The sequence below is a fragment of the Chrysemys picta genome, chromosome 12 (genome assembly GCF_011386835.1).
Source record: "Chrysemys picta bellii isolate R12L10 chromosome 12, ASM1138683v2, whole genome shotgun sequence".
NCBI lineage: Eukaryota > Metazoa > Chordata > Testudines > Emydidae > Chrysemys > Chrysemys picta.
Window position 1 is genome coordinate 7,458,637 of NC_088802.1, and position 13,638 is coordinate 7,472,274.

Consider the following 13,638-nt stretch of genomic DNA (forward strand, 5'->3'; position numbering starts at 1 on the left):
ACATAATCTTTAATTCAAGGTTAATCTTTAATTCCTGCAGCCTCCAGGACCATGCTGGAAGGTTGGGGACCCTCGTTCAGGCTTCAAGTTTTTCACCCAAAATTTGAAGTTTTCTGTGGGGAAAAAAACTGCTTTTTTCTCTCCCGCTGCAATGCTGAAGAGTTGGAAAATCTGCCTGTAGTTTCAGTGGAAGACACACAACCCCCCCTGGGAAAACAGCACCTCACACTCAGCTCCAGCAACCATCCTCCCTGCAGCTGAAAGCCGCTGAACAAGGCTTGTGTTCAAAGCTTCTCCTGTTCAGTCCGTCAGCCGCCGTCGAGCACTGGGGGAAGCTTTAGACGGCTTGGAGGGCTTGTTTTTTTCTAGCTCAAACAGAAACAGAAAACAATAAAACCCAGCTGGCACTTCCAAATCCCCCCAAGCAGGCAAGCCACTGCAGCTTCCTTAATTACCTGGCCAACCACCTCAGTAGACAGTCAGGTTAGGAAGTGAAATTGTGTGTGTGAAACCCTGTTAGACAGTAAAATCTCTGACACAACGTCATGTTTAGCTATTTAAATACCTGTTGCGTTATCTGTATTGTGGTAGCACCTAGGAATCCCAGCCGTGGGCCAGCACCCCACTGTGCTAGGTGCTGCACAAACACAGACTATGAAGATGATCTCTACCCAAAAACCCCACAATCTAAGTAATGGCCCATAGAGAAGGCTTAGCTCCCACCCACAGTGAGAGACAGTCCCTGCCCCAGCTGAGCTCAGGGCCCCGTTGTGCTGGGCACTGCACAGACACACAGGGAGAGACAGCCCCTGCCCCAGCTGAGATCAGGGCCTGTTGTGCTGGGCGCTGCACAGACACACAGGGAGAGACAGTCCCTGCCCCAGCTGAGATCAGGGCCCCGCTGTGCTGGGCACTGCACAGACACACAGCAAGAGACAGTCCTTGCCCCAGCTGAGATCAGGGCCCCGTTGTGCCAGGCGCTGCACAGACACACAGCGAGAGACAGGCCCTGCCCCAGCTGAAATCAGAGCCCCGTTGTGCCAGGCGCTGCACAGACACACAGGGAGAGACAGGCCCTGCCCCAGCTGGGATCAGGGCCCCGTTGTGTTGGGCGCTGCACAGACACACAGGGAGAGACAGTCCCTGCCCCAGCTGAAATCAGAGCCCCGTTGTGCCAGGCGCTGCACAGACACACAGGGAGAGACAGGCCCTGCCCCAGCTGAGATCAGGGCCCCATTGTGCCGGGCGCTGCACAGACACACACTGGATACATCCACACTGGAGCTGGAAGATGTAACTGGCAGCTTGAGGAGACATACCCACTCTTGAGTGCTAAAAATAGATAGTGTAGCCCTGGTGGTGGGAGGGGCTAATTGCCCAGAGTACAGTCCAGCCAAAACCCTGGATAGGTACTTGAGTTGGATGGTCCCTCCTGCTGCCACAGCTACACTATTTTAGCATGGCAGCTCAATCGCAGCTAGTGTGGGTGGTATGTCTGCTCCAGCCAGAAATTACACCTTCCAGCTCCAGTGCAGACACACCCAGCCCCTGCTCTGCAGAGCTTATGGTCTAACCAGGCAAACTGTCCCTATTCCACAGATAGGGAAACTGAGGCACAGTGAGAGGCAGTGACAGGGAGTCTGTGGCAGAATGGGGAATTGAAGACAGATCACCTGAGTCTCAGCCCAGTGCATTAACAGCAAGACCAGCCTTCCTCAGTCTCCTCGATCTCCAATCCATGTCTCAGTCTCTTCTCCCTCCTTTCCCCATTCAGCTTTTTCTCCCCTGTACCCACCTTCTGTCAGTCACTTGCCCTGAAGCAACTTAATTGTTCCTCCCATCCCCTGCTTCAGGCTCAGGCCAGCCTTTGGCTGATGGGTTGAGACAAGACTCTCCCTGGGGGCAGGCTCTGTCTACATGGAAAGTTGTGCTGGGATAAGTGGAACTGGTCTGGTGAAACCTGCGGCCCAGAACAAACCCCTGGCTGGCTCTTACTTTGAATGGCAGGGTTTGTTTTTGGTTTAGCAGATATTTCCTAGAAGCAGGTTTAAACTAAACTGCAAAAGACTGCTCTTAAACCAGATTAAGCATGTCCAGACAATGACCAGGGAAATTGTACCAGTGTAATCACTGCCGGTGCACCATTGGCCCAAAGTGAATTCAGCTCAGCAGTCTGTAACTAGACTCCTAATGGAATCAAAATTAGCTCTGATATTCCACAGTGGAGAGATGAAAAAATGCAATTGATGTCTCACACCTTCAAAAGGGACCCATACCAACAAGTACAACTCTCTATCCGCAGCCTCTCTCCATTCACTGGGTTTTGGAAACCATGTCTCCTGTCTAGCGAGTGCTACTTAGTTGATGGCGCGTCCCTCTGTCATAAAACAGTTCCACTGTCCTTGATCCACATAATCAGGGTAACAAGACTTTATTCTTCCTACCCCAATAACAGAGAAACTGGGGATCCCACAGCAGCCCAAGTGACCATTTGGGCTGCTGTGGGCTGATGCTAGGCGAGTGGGTGTGCCTATGCAAATAATATCAGCCCCTGAAGTTCTTTTCCACAACTAGCCACAATTCACCACCAGATGTCAGGGTAGAGCTCATCCTGACTCTGCTTACATCTACAGCTGCCAAGTGGGGTCACACAGGCCCTATAGACAAGGCGTGTGTGTAGAACAGCCTCTCGCGACCTGGGCCCGTCCACGTGTCACTGGGACAGTGGCTTCTCTAAGGGCTAATGGTGCTCAGGCCCCACCAGTTCAGTCCCCTCCTTTTCGGCTTTAAACAACCTATCAAGGAGGGGATATAACTGCAGGGCCCCAAACTCCTTTATGGCTGCTGCTTCCATCTCCCCCCTTGGCCAGCAGCCCGGTGGGGTGAGCAGCAGGGGGGTGGCAGAGACATGGGAGAAGGCAAAGGTTTTAGCTCTGAAGTTTGAGCCCTCCCTTGACAGCACAGAGCAGAGCTGGCCATGTTCAGAAGCTGCCTCTCCCCAGAGTCTGAAGACCCTGAGTGCCCCAGCCTGGAAGCAGCATCAAGGGGCCAGCAGGGGGAAACTGAGGCAGAAGGGCCCAGACCCTTCTATCTCCTCAAGAGGTATTTAAGTGCTTACCCCCTACTGGGAGCCAGGCACCTAATTAGCTTTGACGGTCTGGGCCTGAGTCATTGTCTGGTTCCTGCAAAGAGGGCTACGTAGGTGATTAAAGTGAAGCACAGGTGTCAGTCTTTGAAAGTTTGGGATCCTATGTTGCAGCTGAGCACTTAATAGAAAATAAAATACAGGCCCCTTTAAAAATCTCAGCGCTGCACGTTAGAGCGAGGGGTTGTTACCTCTCGGCTCTACAACTGCAGACTGCCACAGCCCTGCACAGATACAAAATTAATATCTGCATCCGATCTGCAAAAATATCGCACGGATATAAAGCGGATCTCTGCAGATTGGCAGCGCTCTACAGATCGCTAGTTCCGCTGTCTATTTGGATGGCGTCCTTCTGGCAAATCCATCTGTATTCACCGCTGCAGGTTTCCGACTGGATCTGACTCCCTTTGATCACCCCACAGCTGTTCTCTTCAGCAGATCCTTTCACGGGGAACCTGCCGGACCAAGGGAAGAGTCATTGGTTGCCCTCGTGGCACTCAAGGGGTCTTGTTAATGCAGGTCACTGACAGCAGAGCTGTTCTGTGTGTCTAGACCCAGACTGGTGTTGGTGAAACCTTGTCGCTAATTGTAACTGGAGCACAAAGGATCTGGAAATCACAAAGACAAACCTCATGGAGCCCTGGCACATTCTCATGGGGTGGATCTCCCCGTTCCAGCATCTTCTGACTGAGAATGGCGGCTGGGGGGGGGGAAGGGGAGGGTCACTCAAAGCTCTTCCCTGGGATGCTGCATATCAACCTTCCTAAGACTTAGGGCCAAGGTGTAGCATCTTCAAATGGTGCCCAAGTGATTTAGGAGCCTACGTCCCATTGATGGTCAATGACACTAAATGCCCAAGTCACTTGGATGCTTTTGAAAATTGTGCCCTAGAGTTTCAAAAATGGGTTGAGTGATTTGGGGGCCCCAACATCAGACCCCTGTTTATCAGAGGGAGGGTGCTCAGCACCTACCGGCAACTGGGCCCTTTAGGCTGTCTCAGCCGGGACCCCAAAATCACTCATCGCTTCTGAAAGTCTTGGCCTCAAATAATAAGGGACGCCCGCCCCCTGCCTTACATAACTCAGCAACCATCCAGAAAAGCAACTCACAGCGTCTGATTTAACAAGGATCCATCCACCCAGGTCCATTTCATCCCGGTCACGTTCGCACTGAGGCCAGTCCAGACGAGGTACTTCTCTTGAATGCTGTTCCCCAGGAACTCCTGTAAGTAGGAGAGAGGCACTTGTGGGAGAGAACCCGCTGGGACTCCCAGCTGCTTTGCAAGCGGATTTGTAACAGATTCACATTCTCCATGGATGAAGCACGGAGCAGGACACGTAACGACAATGGCCAGTGGGTTACGCTAGCACCTGATGTTCGATTGCTACCTGAGCACCAGGTTAAATTCTCAAATAGTATTTCCCGGAGCCCCTCCATGCCCCCTTCCTCCATTCGGGGCTCTGGGCTTCAGCCCCTCCGGGAGACACTGGAGCTTGAGACTTCAGCCCCAAGTTTGAAAATATGTACAGGTCCTCCGCTCCGGACAGCTCTGAGGGGGTGTGAACTTCCCCAGCCATCTCAATGGTACTGACAGATACCAAGGACGATACTTTCCATGTCAGCAGTTGATCACTATTTTGCTGCTCAAAGCGGCGAGGGAGAGGGGACAAGCATAGTATGGAGATCTGCACAGTCCACTCTGAGACAGCTCACGCCAGTGCCCCCAGGGGTGGGAAGCGATCACGTGGAGGGTTTCCTCCCTTTCCAGTCAAGAAAGAGCCAAATCCATGCAGCCCATGGACACATCCAACCCTGCTGCCGGGGAGCTGAGTCCAGAGCCCTCGCAAGCCATATCCGGCACAATCAGCATCTCATTTGGGTGCAGCCTGAGTGTGCCGCTCCCAGCTCATCTGCTTGGCTTTCCAGGGCTCAGTCACACCTAGGCTGACGAACTCAAAGCTGGGGGGTTTTCAGTGCGTTTCCATTGGGCATTTGGCAGCACTTGGTGTATAGTCAGGTTCACTGTATCAACCTGTAGATCTCAGTTATTCAGTTTCCTGTGGCTGTTTAGAGCTTCTTTCCCCAGCAACAGGAGAGAGAAGCTTTAAATAAATAGATAGGAAAATGTGATCGGAAACCCACAAAAATAGGGACAGGAATTTCGGTGGGACTAGTCCTAGGATAAAACTAAGTGTGTGCACAAGTGTGTTTGCAGGGTCACGGATTTAGCTTCTCTGCAACACATTAGGGACATAATCCAATAGAACAGTTGACAGACAGACAAGCGAGTGAGGACATTCCCAAACAGGTCAAAGCTGGGTTATTGCTTTTTTAAACAAAGACAATAAAATAAAGTGGAACTGCGAAAAGTGGCCTTGGGGTAATTTTATCGTTTTAAAAATCAGCGTAAAATGGATATTCATGGACACCCCCCATCTTTCCAGGTGAAGATTAACACACACATCCCGCCACCACCTGTTTCTCACTTTACCATCTCATCCTGCTCCTGGATCATCACCATGCGAGCGCTCCTCGCTAAGCAGTCCTCGCGGCTCCTGGCCCAGATTTTACTCTCTGTGGAAAACCAGTAGCATTTGGCACCATGTGGCAGCCAGTCCGGGGGACAGATTTTGCAGCCAGCGCCCTCTAGAGGAGACAAGCAGGAGACGCCGTTAATGGCTGAATTAGGTGCTTCCATTGAGAGGCTGCCTGGCGCAGCAGCTTGGACAACAGACTGGCTCTCAGGAAATCTCTGTTCTGTTCCCGGCTGCACCACAGACCCCCTGGGTGACCTTACGTGAGTCATGTCCCGTCCCTGTACCTCAGTTCCCCCTTTCACTGGGTGCCTGATCCGTGTAGATTGCCAGCTTTGGGGCAGGGACTGTCGGTGTGTTTGTGCAGCGCCTGGCACAACGGGGCCCTGATCTCAGCTGGGGCAGGGACTGTCTCTCCCTGTGTGTCTGTGCAGCGCCCGGCACAACGGGGCCCTGATCTCAGCTGGGGCAGGAACTGTCTCTCCCTGTGTGTCTGTGTAGCACCCGGCACAACGGGGCCCTGATCTCAGCTGGGGCAGGGACTGTCTCTCCCTGTGTGTCTGTGTAGCACCCGGCACAACGGGGCCCTGATCTCAGCTGGGGCAGGGACTGCCTCTCCCTGTGTGTCCGTGCAGCACCCAGCACAACAGGGCCCTGATCTCAGCTGGGAGCGGAGTACTAGCAGAACTCCCTTGAGGACAGTGGAATTACACCAGGGATGACCAGCCCCTTTTCATTCACCCCAGTGAAGCTATTAGCATTTGCACACCCTGTTCCACATGATCGGGCACACCACTGGCACCCGCCCTCACTAACGCTATTACATGGTACCATACACTCAGCTAGTAGGTGTCACTCAACCACTGCTTGAAAGTCTCTCTCCAGGGGCCTTTAAATGGAGCGGTCAATCCCAGAGCGGAGGAGCTGGGGTTACCCAGGGAGCTGCTGTTGATGGGCGCACACAGAGCCTGGCTCAGGCGTGACACTAGGTGGCTCAGACGGGCACCGCATTCTGCCCCGTTTCCCTCTCCCCACTGGGCACCACGGCTCGCGGGGGCATTGGGCGCTGCTCCTGTCAGTCCTTCATGAGATGAATCTTGAAAACAGCCATGAGACCTGCGGTTAGAGTTCTTGCCTGGCAACAACACAGTGAAAAATGAGCACCAAAGAACGAGGATCATGGGAAAAATCAAGGGGAGAAGAGAGAGGAAACTAATTCACTGGGAGGGGCCAGGCCAGGGAGTTGTGGGTTCTAACCCTGGCTCTGGGAGCGGGTGGATTAGAGCAGGGAAAGTTGGGTGTCAGGACTCTTGTGTTCTGGTGTTGTAGCTGACTCATGCTTTAGCCATGGGCACATCACCTCCCATTTATGGGCCTTCGCTTGGCCCTTCTGTAGCGCAGGAATTACGACAGTGCCCTGTACAGCCAGCATGCAAATGAGGGTAATTAACCACTGGAACCATCTGCCAAGGGGCGTGGTGGATTCTCCATCACTGACAATTTTATAAATCAAGATTGGATGTTTTTTCTAAGAGACCTGCTCTAGGAATTATGATAGGGGCAGGTCTCTGGCCGGTGTTATCCAGGAGGTCAGACTAGACGGTCATAATGGTCCCTTCTGGCCTCGGAATCTATTAAAAGCCTCTGGGATGAGACATGGGGAAGTTTACAGGCTGTCCACAAAACAAACAGGATCTAGACGCTCACCCAGAATGCTCAGCGCGATCACAGCCAGCGTCGCCACAACGCTCCAGACCCCCAAAACGCCGATGGTGATTTTATACCCACGCAGGTTCGCAGGAGAATCTGTGAATTCGGATTGGTCAGTCAGCCTCAGTGTCTCCCGGGCTGTGTGACAAGCATCAGCATAACCTTTCATAGACCCATCATTACAGGTGAAAGAAGGAGGCCAGGAGGTGCTCTGCATCTGCTCTCCATCTCAAACACTCCTCAGCAGAGGTGGGTCACAGCGGTCAGAGCCACAGGCCAAGATCTTAACATAAGAACACCCACACTGGGTCAGACCAAAGGTCCATCTAGCCCAGTGTCCTGTCTTCCGACAGTGGCCAATGCCAAGTGCCCCAGAGGTGTCACCAGCTGGGACCTAAAATCCCTAATTAATTTGGGATATTAACTTGTGAAGGCCAAAACTATAACAGCGTTCAAAAATAACTAGATAAGTTCATGGAGGACAGGTCCATTAATGGCTATTAGCCAGGATGGAGTCCCTAGCCTCTGTTTGACAGAAGCTGGGAATGGGCAACAGGGGATGGATCACTTGATGATTGTCTTGTTCTGTTTATTCCCTCTGGGGCACCTGGCATTGGCCACTGTTGGAGGACAGGATACTGGGCTAGATGGACCTTTGGTCTGACCCAGTGTGGCCGCTCTTACGTTCTAGAAACAGACGGCTCCTGCCCTGAAGCGATTACAGTCTCAGAAGAGACAACACGTGGATCCAAATGGGGAAGCAGAAGGAAACAATTAGATTCTGCTGATTAACATGATACGGTGTAATCACAGCCTTTTGCTTTTCACGTCTCTTCTGTCCCCTTGGGAGCTCTCCTGCTGCAGGACAATTTTACTCTGCATTTTGGCCAAGATTTCTCAAAGTAACTGGTGATTTCTCCCTCCCCTCCCAATCTGAGACCACTTAAAGGAGCCCTGATTTGGGGAAATCACTGAGCAACTGCCCTCTAGAACCCTTGTGGTGTCCCGAGTTGGTTCCCCAAAGCAGCCACCTCTTTGTCCGCCATGCAAACGCTAACCGCCAGCCCGGTTCACAGAACTCCCGCGGCAGGGAATGGGGCGTTTCAGTCTGGCTTTCTGCGACGCACGGCCGGAAGGGGAGTTAGTTACAGCATTGGAACAGCAGGCTGTGGGGGTGAGGGAAGGGAGAGTTGGAGACACAAACGAGAGGTGGGCACCCAACTCCCCAGGGGTTTCCATGGGCGTTAGGAGCCTGACTGCCCGGGTTGAGTTTGAAAATCTTGCCACAGCTGGTAGAGAGAGAACGAAGCGAGACAGGAAATGGAGGCGAGAAACATTTATTAGATGAAATCTAACAGGACACTAAGCATCCGAGGCAGGTCACTACAGAGTCAGAGGCAGGACAGACACAAAAGATGTGGTGTTGCATGTGTTGTTATCCATATTACAGTAACGCCTGGAGACTCCAGCCGAGACCTCACTGTTCACAGACAAAGGGCAGATGGTTCCCTGTCAGTAACAGGGAGATTATCAAGGCCCAAAGAGGTGCACGGACTTGGTCAGGGTCACAGAGTCTGGGGCAGAACTAGGAACTGGACCCAGATCTCCTGGGTCCCAGCCCACTGCATTAACCATGAGTGCAGCCTGCCCCTCCTCTCTTAGCCCTGCTGCTAGGTCGTGACAGTAGAATGTCAGACATGGCCCAAATTGCATTCGAAACACCGCCAACGACCTTTTGCTACGACCCATGTCTGCAGGTCAGTGAGAACCTCACTCCACTTAGTCACCGTATGATCCGGGGCCTGGACAGGGTGAAGCCAGAAATAGCACCAGGCCCTTCCCTAGAGTAAAGGCTGACTCGCCCGGGGCCATTAGAATACAGCATCGATACAGCCAGGGCCTGCCACACTGGGCCCCCCCAGCCCTGCTTGCATTGAACCAGCGTGTTCAGGGCCCAAACCATGGACAGCAATAACCCTCCACTGGCTGCTGGGTTATTCACATTATTAAATACCGTTCTTACTGCGGCAGGACCTACAGGTGAGCCTAGCGGGCCCCGTTGGGCTGGGCGAGGCACAAAGACGTCAGTGATCCCTGCCCCACACAGCTCATCGGCTCGGCTAGAATTCTAACTGCATACAAACTACGGAGGAAATACAGCCAAGCTCTCCGGGTCCTGGCTCTGACGGGAGTGCAGGGGCTGTGCCTTGCAGAGACCAGCAGAGTGGGAATGGTTCAGGGGTAAGGGGCTGTCCAATAACCACCATACGTGCACATGGCTGTCCGGAGTTGAGCACGGACCTGCTCCAGCACAGAGGCTCTGGATGCCCATCACACACACTCTGTCCCCCACTTCGCCGTTCTCCATCACCCCCATATGAACATCCCAGTAGCTAGAACACACGTTTTAAGTACCTCCCACACTATCGAGGCATCTCACGGTCTTTATTGTATTTGTCCTCTCAACCCTCATGAGGCAGGACAGTGCTTTTATCCCCATGTCACAGATGGGGAAACTGAGGCCCAGAGCAATGAAGGGATTTGTCCCCAGGGTCACACAAGAAGTTCTTGGCAGAGCTAAGATTCGAACCCAGGTCTCCCGCATCCCAGGCCACAGCCTGAAACACAACATGAAGTTGTCCCCTGCCTGCTTCCCATCCATCCTCTCTCAGACCCCACTGAAAGCACAAGCCGGAATTACTGTGACAGATGAGAGAGCCTGCAGAGACTTTGGAGCGATACCTTGGATCCCGTCCGCAGACGGGCGGCTGGCGGTTCCCATCTTGGGCCGGAGATTCAATACCGTGTAACCCTCTTCGTCCTGCATCCTCCAGAGTCGCTGCCTTCGTCTCCCAGCAAACAAGAAGGAGCGGGGAAATCACAGAGAGACCCCGAGGGACGGGGGTGAGACTCGGACTGCTCGGCTTGTGGGGCTCCAGTGTTCAGAGGAAACGGCCGCCTCCCCTGGCCGCACGCTTCGAAACCACACAGGAAACGTAACAACTCGCACAGCAAGCTAGCGAGGGCACAAAACACGGGCCTTGTGTCCTATGCAAAACGCAGCCTCAAAGCTCTTCCGCTGCCTAAAGGCGCCGATTCCTGGCTCTTTCCCGCGGCCGGCCCGTCGCCGCAGTGGGATACGGCCAGTGGGAGGACGAAGCACCAGACCCAAAATCCAGAAGCCAGGCCCCTGGGTGCTTGGCAGGTGGGAGGACTCGGGCACTCTCTGGAGAACCTGGCTTGTGACCTCCCCGTTCAAGGCTGATGGCCTAGTGACAGCTCGTGCAGCCCCAAATGAGCAGGGAGGGGATCTACACTACAGCTCTGCTCTCCCGCCGTCAGGGAGCAGAGCCCCAATTCACCCCGACGAGAAGTGGGTGCAACAGGCACTGGGGGAGAAGTTCTCTTCATCTCCAGCTTGGGGGGAGTCCCGAAGGTCATCCCTCTGCAGGCTAGACAGCTGCACCCCTAAGGGGTGGTTTGCTCGTTGTTGGTCCCAGCGACGCCCGCGATTCTCACTCATGGCTCCAAGTACCTGCTTGTGTTCACCGCAGCACCATAGCTCAGGCCTTGCCTGGTGGGCTAACCCCAGCGAGAGGAGCGAGCGCCAGCAACTGCCAGACAAGGGCACGTCCGTCCCTCCAAGTGCCCGTCAGGGAGCTGGGGGATGAACCCATGGTGAATGTTAGGCCATAGATGCCAAACAAAGCTGGAAAGGGCGGCACTGGGCCCCCTGAGCATGGTCGCGCTGATGGAGAGGAATCAAAGATTGAGCTTTTTACCCCACCCCACCAGGACAGGAAGCTGAGAGCCTGGAGCTAATCAGTCGCTGTAATCTCTGCAGCGCACAAGGGGACCAGAGGGGCTGTTCGTGGGGCCTATTTCCTCACATCCTGCCTCGAACCAGAACGCGGCACTTTCTAGGTCAGGCTGAAAGGTGACGGCCCAGGCAGCCCGGCTCCTGCCTCAAACACAGACCCCTGAGCGAATGGAAACAGCCGTGGGCGAGAAAGGGCTGATCTGAGAGGCTCACAGAAGCCATGTGAAAACACCAGCGCTCAGGCACCGTGGGGCTTGCTGGCCAGAAGCCACTTCCTGTAGGTCAGCATCACACTCCTGCCTTTGCAGACGTGTGCAAAGGTGTGCAAAGCCTTTGCAGAGGTGTGCAAAGCGGGTCTCTGATTGGCTAGATCTCTCCTTCTTAGTCTTTGAATCTACAGGACTGAACACTGAAAGCACCAGATATTAGACCACGTGGCTGTGATAACTCCTAGTCATGGTGCATTCACCAGGGAAATCCTCCCATTGGAGCAGAGCCCACAGCCTTGGCCAAAACTCCACCAGAATATTTTTTTAAATAAAAAAAAATTGTTTTGGACAAAAATAAAAGTTTTCCAGTTTTGGAAACTGAACGTTTTGCGGTCTCCCTCCCACCCCAACTTCCTTTGCTTTTGCCACTGAAAAAGGGCCGGGGGGGGGGGGGGAAAGAGAGAACAAAGGGGAAAATCCAAACACATTTTGGTTTGGTCCTTGTAAGTTTCCATAACACGTTTACCATATTTCCACCAGCTGTGGGGAGAGCGCTCCCTGGCCGAGTTTGGCTCAGGTCTATGGGCCACGCAGGGGCGGCTGGAGAACCTCCGTACCGGTTGAGTCCATGGAACGTCGATCCTTGCTTTGGCGACTACTAAGTCTGGGGTTGGGGGGGGATTTTGAGAAGCACAAACTGCAGTGGAAAGGCAGGAAGACTGGGGCACCTAACTCACCTCCAGTTGGCCCAGTCATAGGTGGGAGAGCAGGGGGCCACCGCTGGGTTCAGATGAGAAGGAAAGAGGGTGAACTCTAGGTTACTGAGCTGAGGGTGTGAAAAAGGAAGCAACTGCCCCCCCAGCCAGGCCAGGGTGGCTGGAAAAATTTGTACAGTGAGGGGCTTAGAGCCATTGAATCAAACCATAAACCCTCTATACGATGGAAACCACTTCAAGCCAGGCGGTGTGGCAGTTAGTTCAAAAAAGAACTAACTAAGTTCATGGAGGACAGGTCCATCAATGGCTATTAGCCAGGATGGGCAGGGATGGTGTCCCTACCTCTGTTTGCCAGAAGCTGGGAATGGGCGACAGGGGATGGATCACTTGGTGTTTACCTGTTCTGTTCATTCCCTCTGGGGCACCTGGCATTGGCCACTGTCAGAAGACAGGATACTGGGCTAGATGGACCTTTGGTCTGACCCAGTATAGCCGTTCTTATGCCCCCCCAACATCCCAAGGTTGTGCAACACTAGGAAACAGGCATACTGGTTTCTCCACTGGTTGGCTTAACCCACGCTACTCACTCCTAAATTTAAGAAGCTGGTAACCCAATCCCAAATTCTACCTTCACTCACCTCAACAAGACAAAGGCTGGCGTGCGTGCAGGCCTGCGCGTGTGGTCTTGACTAAATACTTTTCTCCATTTTGATCTGTGCAGCTCACCAAAGGTTTAGAGTCTAGTAGGTTGTCTCAGTTAGGAGACATTGGTGAGAAGCCACTATTTAGTTGAGGCAGGTTTGTTTATTTACAAAGACCATACAAAGGACCCGTTTCCCTCGACCCAGAAGAAAACAGGTAATAGGAAACCGCTTATTTTGATCACAGCACCAAGAACACATTTTTCAGCCTGCACCTCTGACCCCAAAATCTCACCCCGGGCTCAGACGCCGTGCGTTCAGCTGTTCCTTCCAGCTGTCGGTGTAGCTCTGTAGTTCTCTGTGTTCTGTACCCACCCCTCCAAAAATTGGCAAAACCCTGCCACCCATTCAGTACGAAAGTCTCAGATAGGCTTACATACCCTGTGTGTGGGCAGGGGGCTTGCAATTACAAGAAACCCCGCTATACCGCCATGTTTGGGGTCCAAAAAATTACATCGTGCTAAATGCGGGGTCACGGTATAGGGGGGCTTCAAGCCCATCAGTGGTCCCCAAGGTGGTGCATTGATGTGCGCCGCCTAGTGCCCAGTGCCCAGCAGGGGAGAGGAGCTGCGGCCCCGCGTCTGCCAGGGACAGTGAGCACCGGCACCCGCAGCCCTGTTGTTCTCTGTCCCCGGCAGGCGCGGGGCCACGGCTCCTATCCCGCTTGCAGAGAAGCCGCGGCCCTACGCCTGCCGGGGACAGAGAGCTCCAGGGCTGTGGGCGCCAGTGCTCTCTGCCCCGGGCAGACGCAGACCACGGCTCCTCTCCGGCTTGCAGAGAAGCCGCGGTCCTATGCCTGCCGG

General features: G+C 53.7%; 1 protein-coding gene across 1 annotated transcript; it reads right to left on the reverse strand.

Annotated features, from left to right (window-relative positions):
- Positions 1 to 2,412: 2,412 nt before the first annotated feature.
- LOC101948743 (killer cell lectin-like receptor subfamily F member 1) lies at positions 2,413 to 12,769 on the reverse strand. Its single transcript, XM_065564270.1, has 6 exons — positions 10,132 to 12,769; positions 7,387 to 7,485; positions 6,614 to 6,775; positions 5,637 to 5,791; positions 4,255 to 4,367; positions 2,413 to 3,600 (listed from the first exon to the last, which is right to left on the reverse strand). The coding sequence occupies exons 1-6, from the start codon at positions 10,214 to 10,216 to the stop codon at positions 3,456 to 3,458; spliced, it is 759 nt and encodes a 252-aa protein (XP_065420342.1). The 5' UTR covers positions 10,217 to 12,769; the 3' UTR covers positions 2,413 to 3,455.
- Positions 12,770 to 13,638: the final 869 nt, after the last annotated feature.

Coding starts and splice junctions, on each gene's coding strand:
- LOC101948743 (XM_065564270.1), bottom strand. CDS start 10,216: ATGCAGGACGAAGAGGGTTACACGGTATTGAATCTCCGGCCCAAGATG. Junction 6,776..7,386: donor GATCGCGCTGAGCATTCTGG/GTGAGCGTCTAG, acceptor GCTGTTTTCAAG/ATTCATCTCATGAAGGACTG. Junction 5,792..6,613: donor CATCAACAGCAGCTCCCTGG/GTAACCCCAGCT, acceptor TGTCTCCTCTAG/AGGGCGCTGGCTGCAAAATC.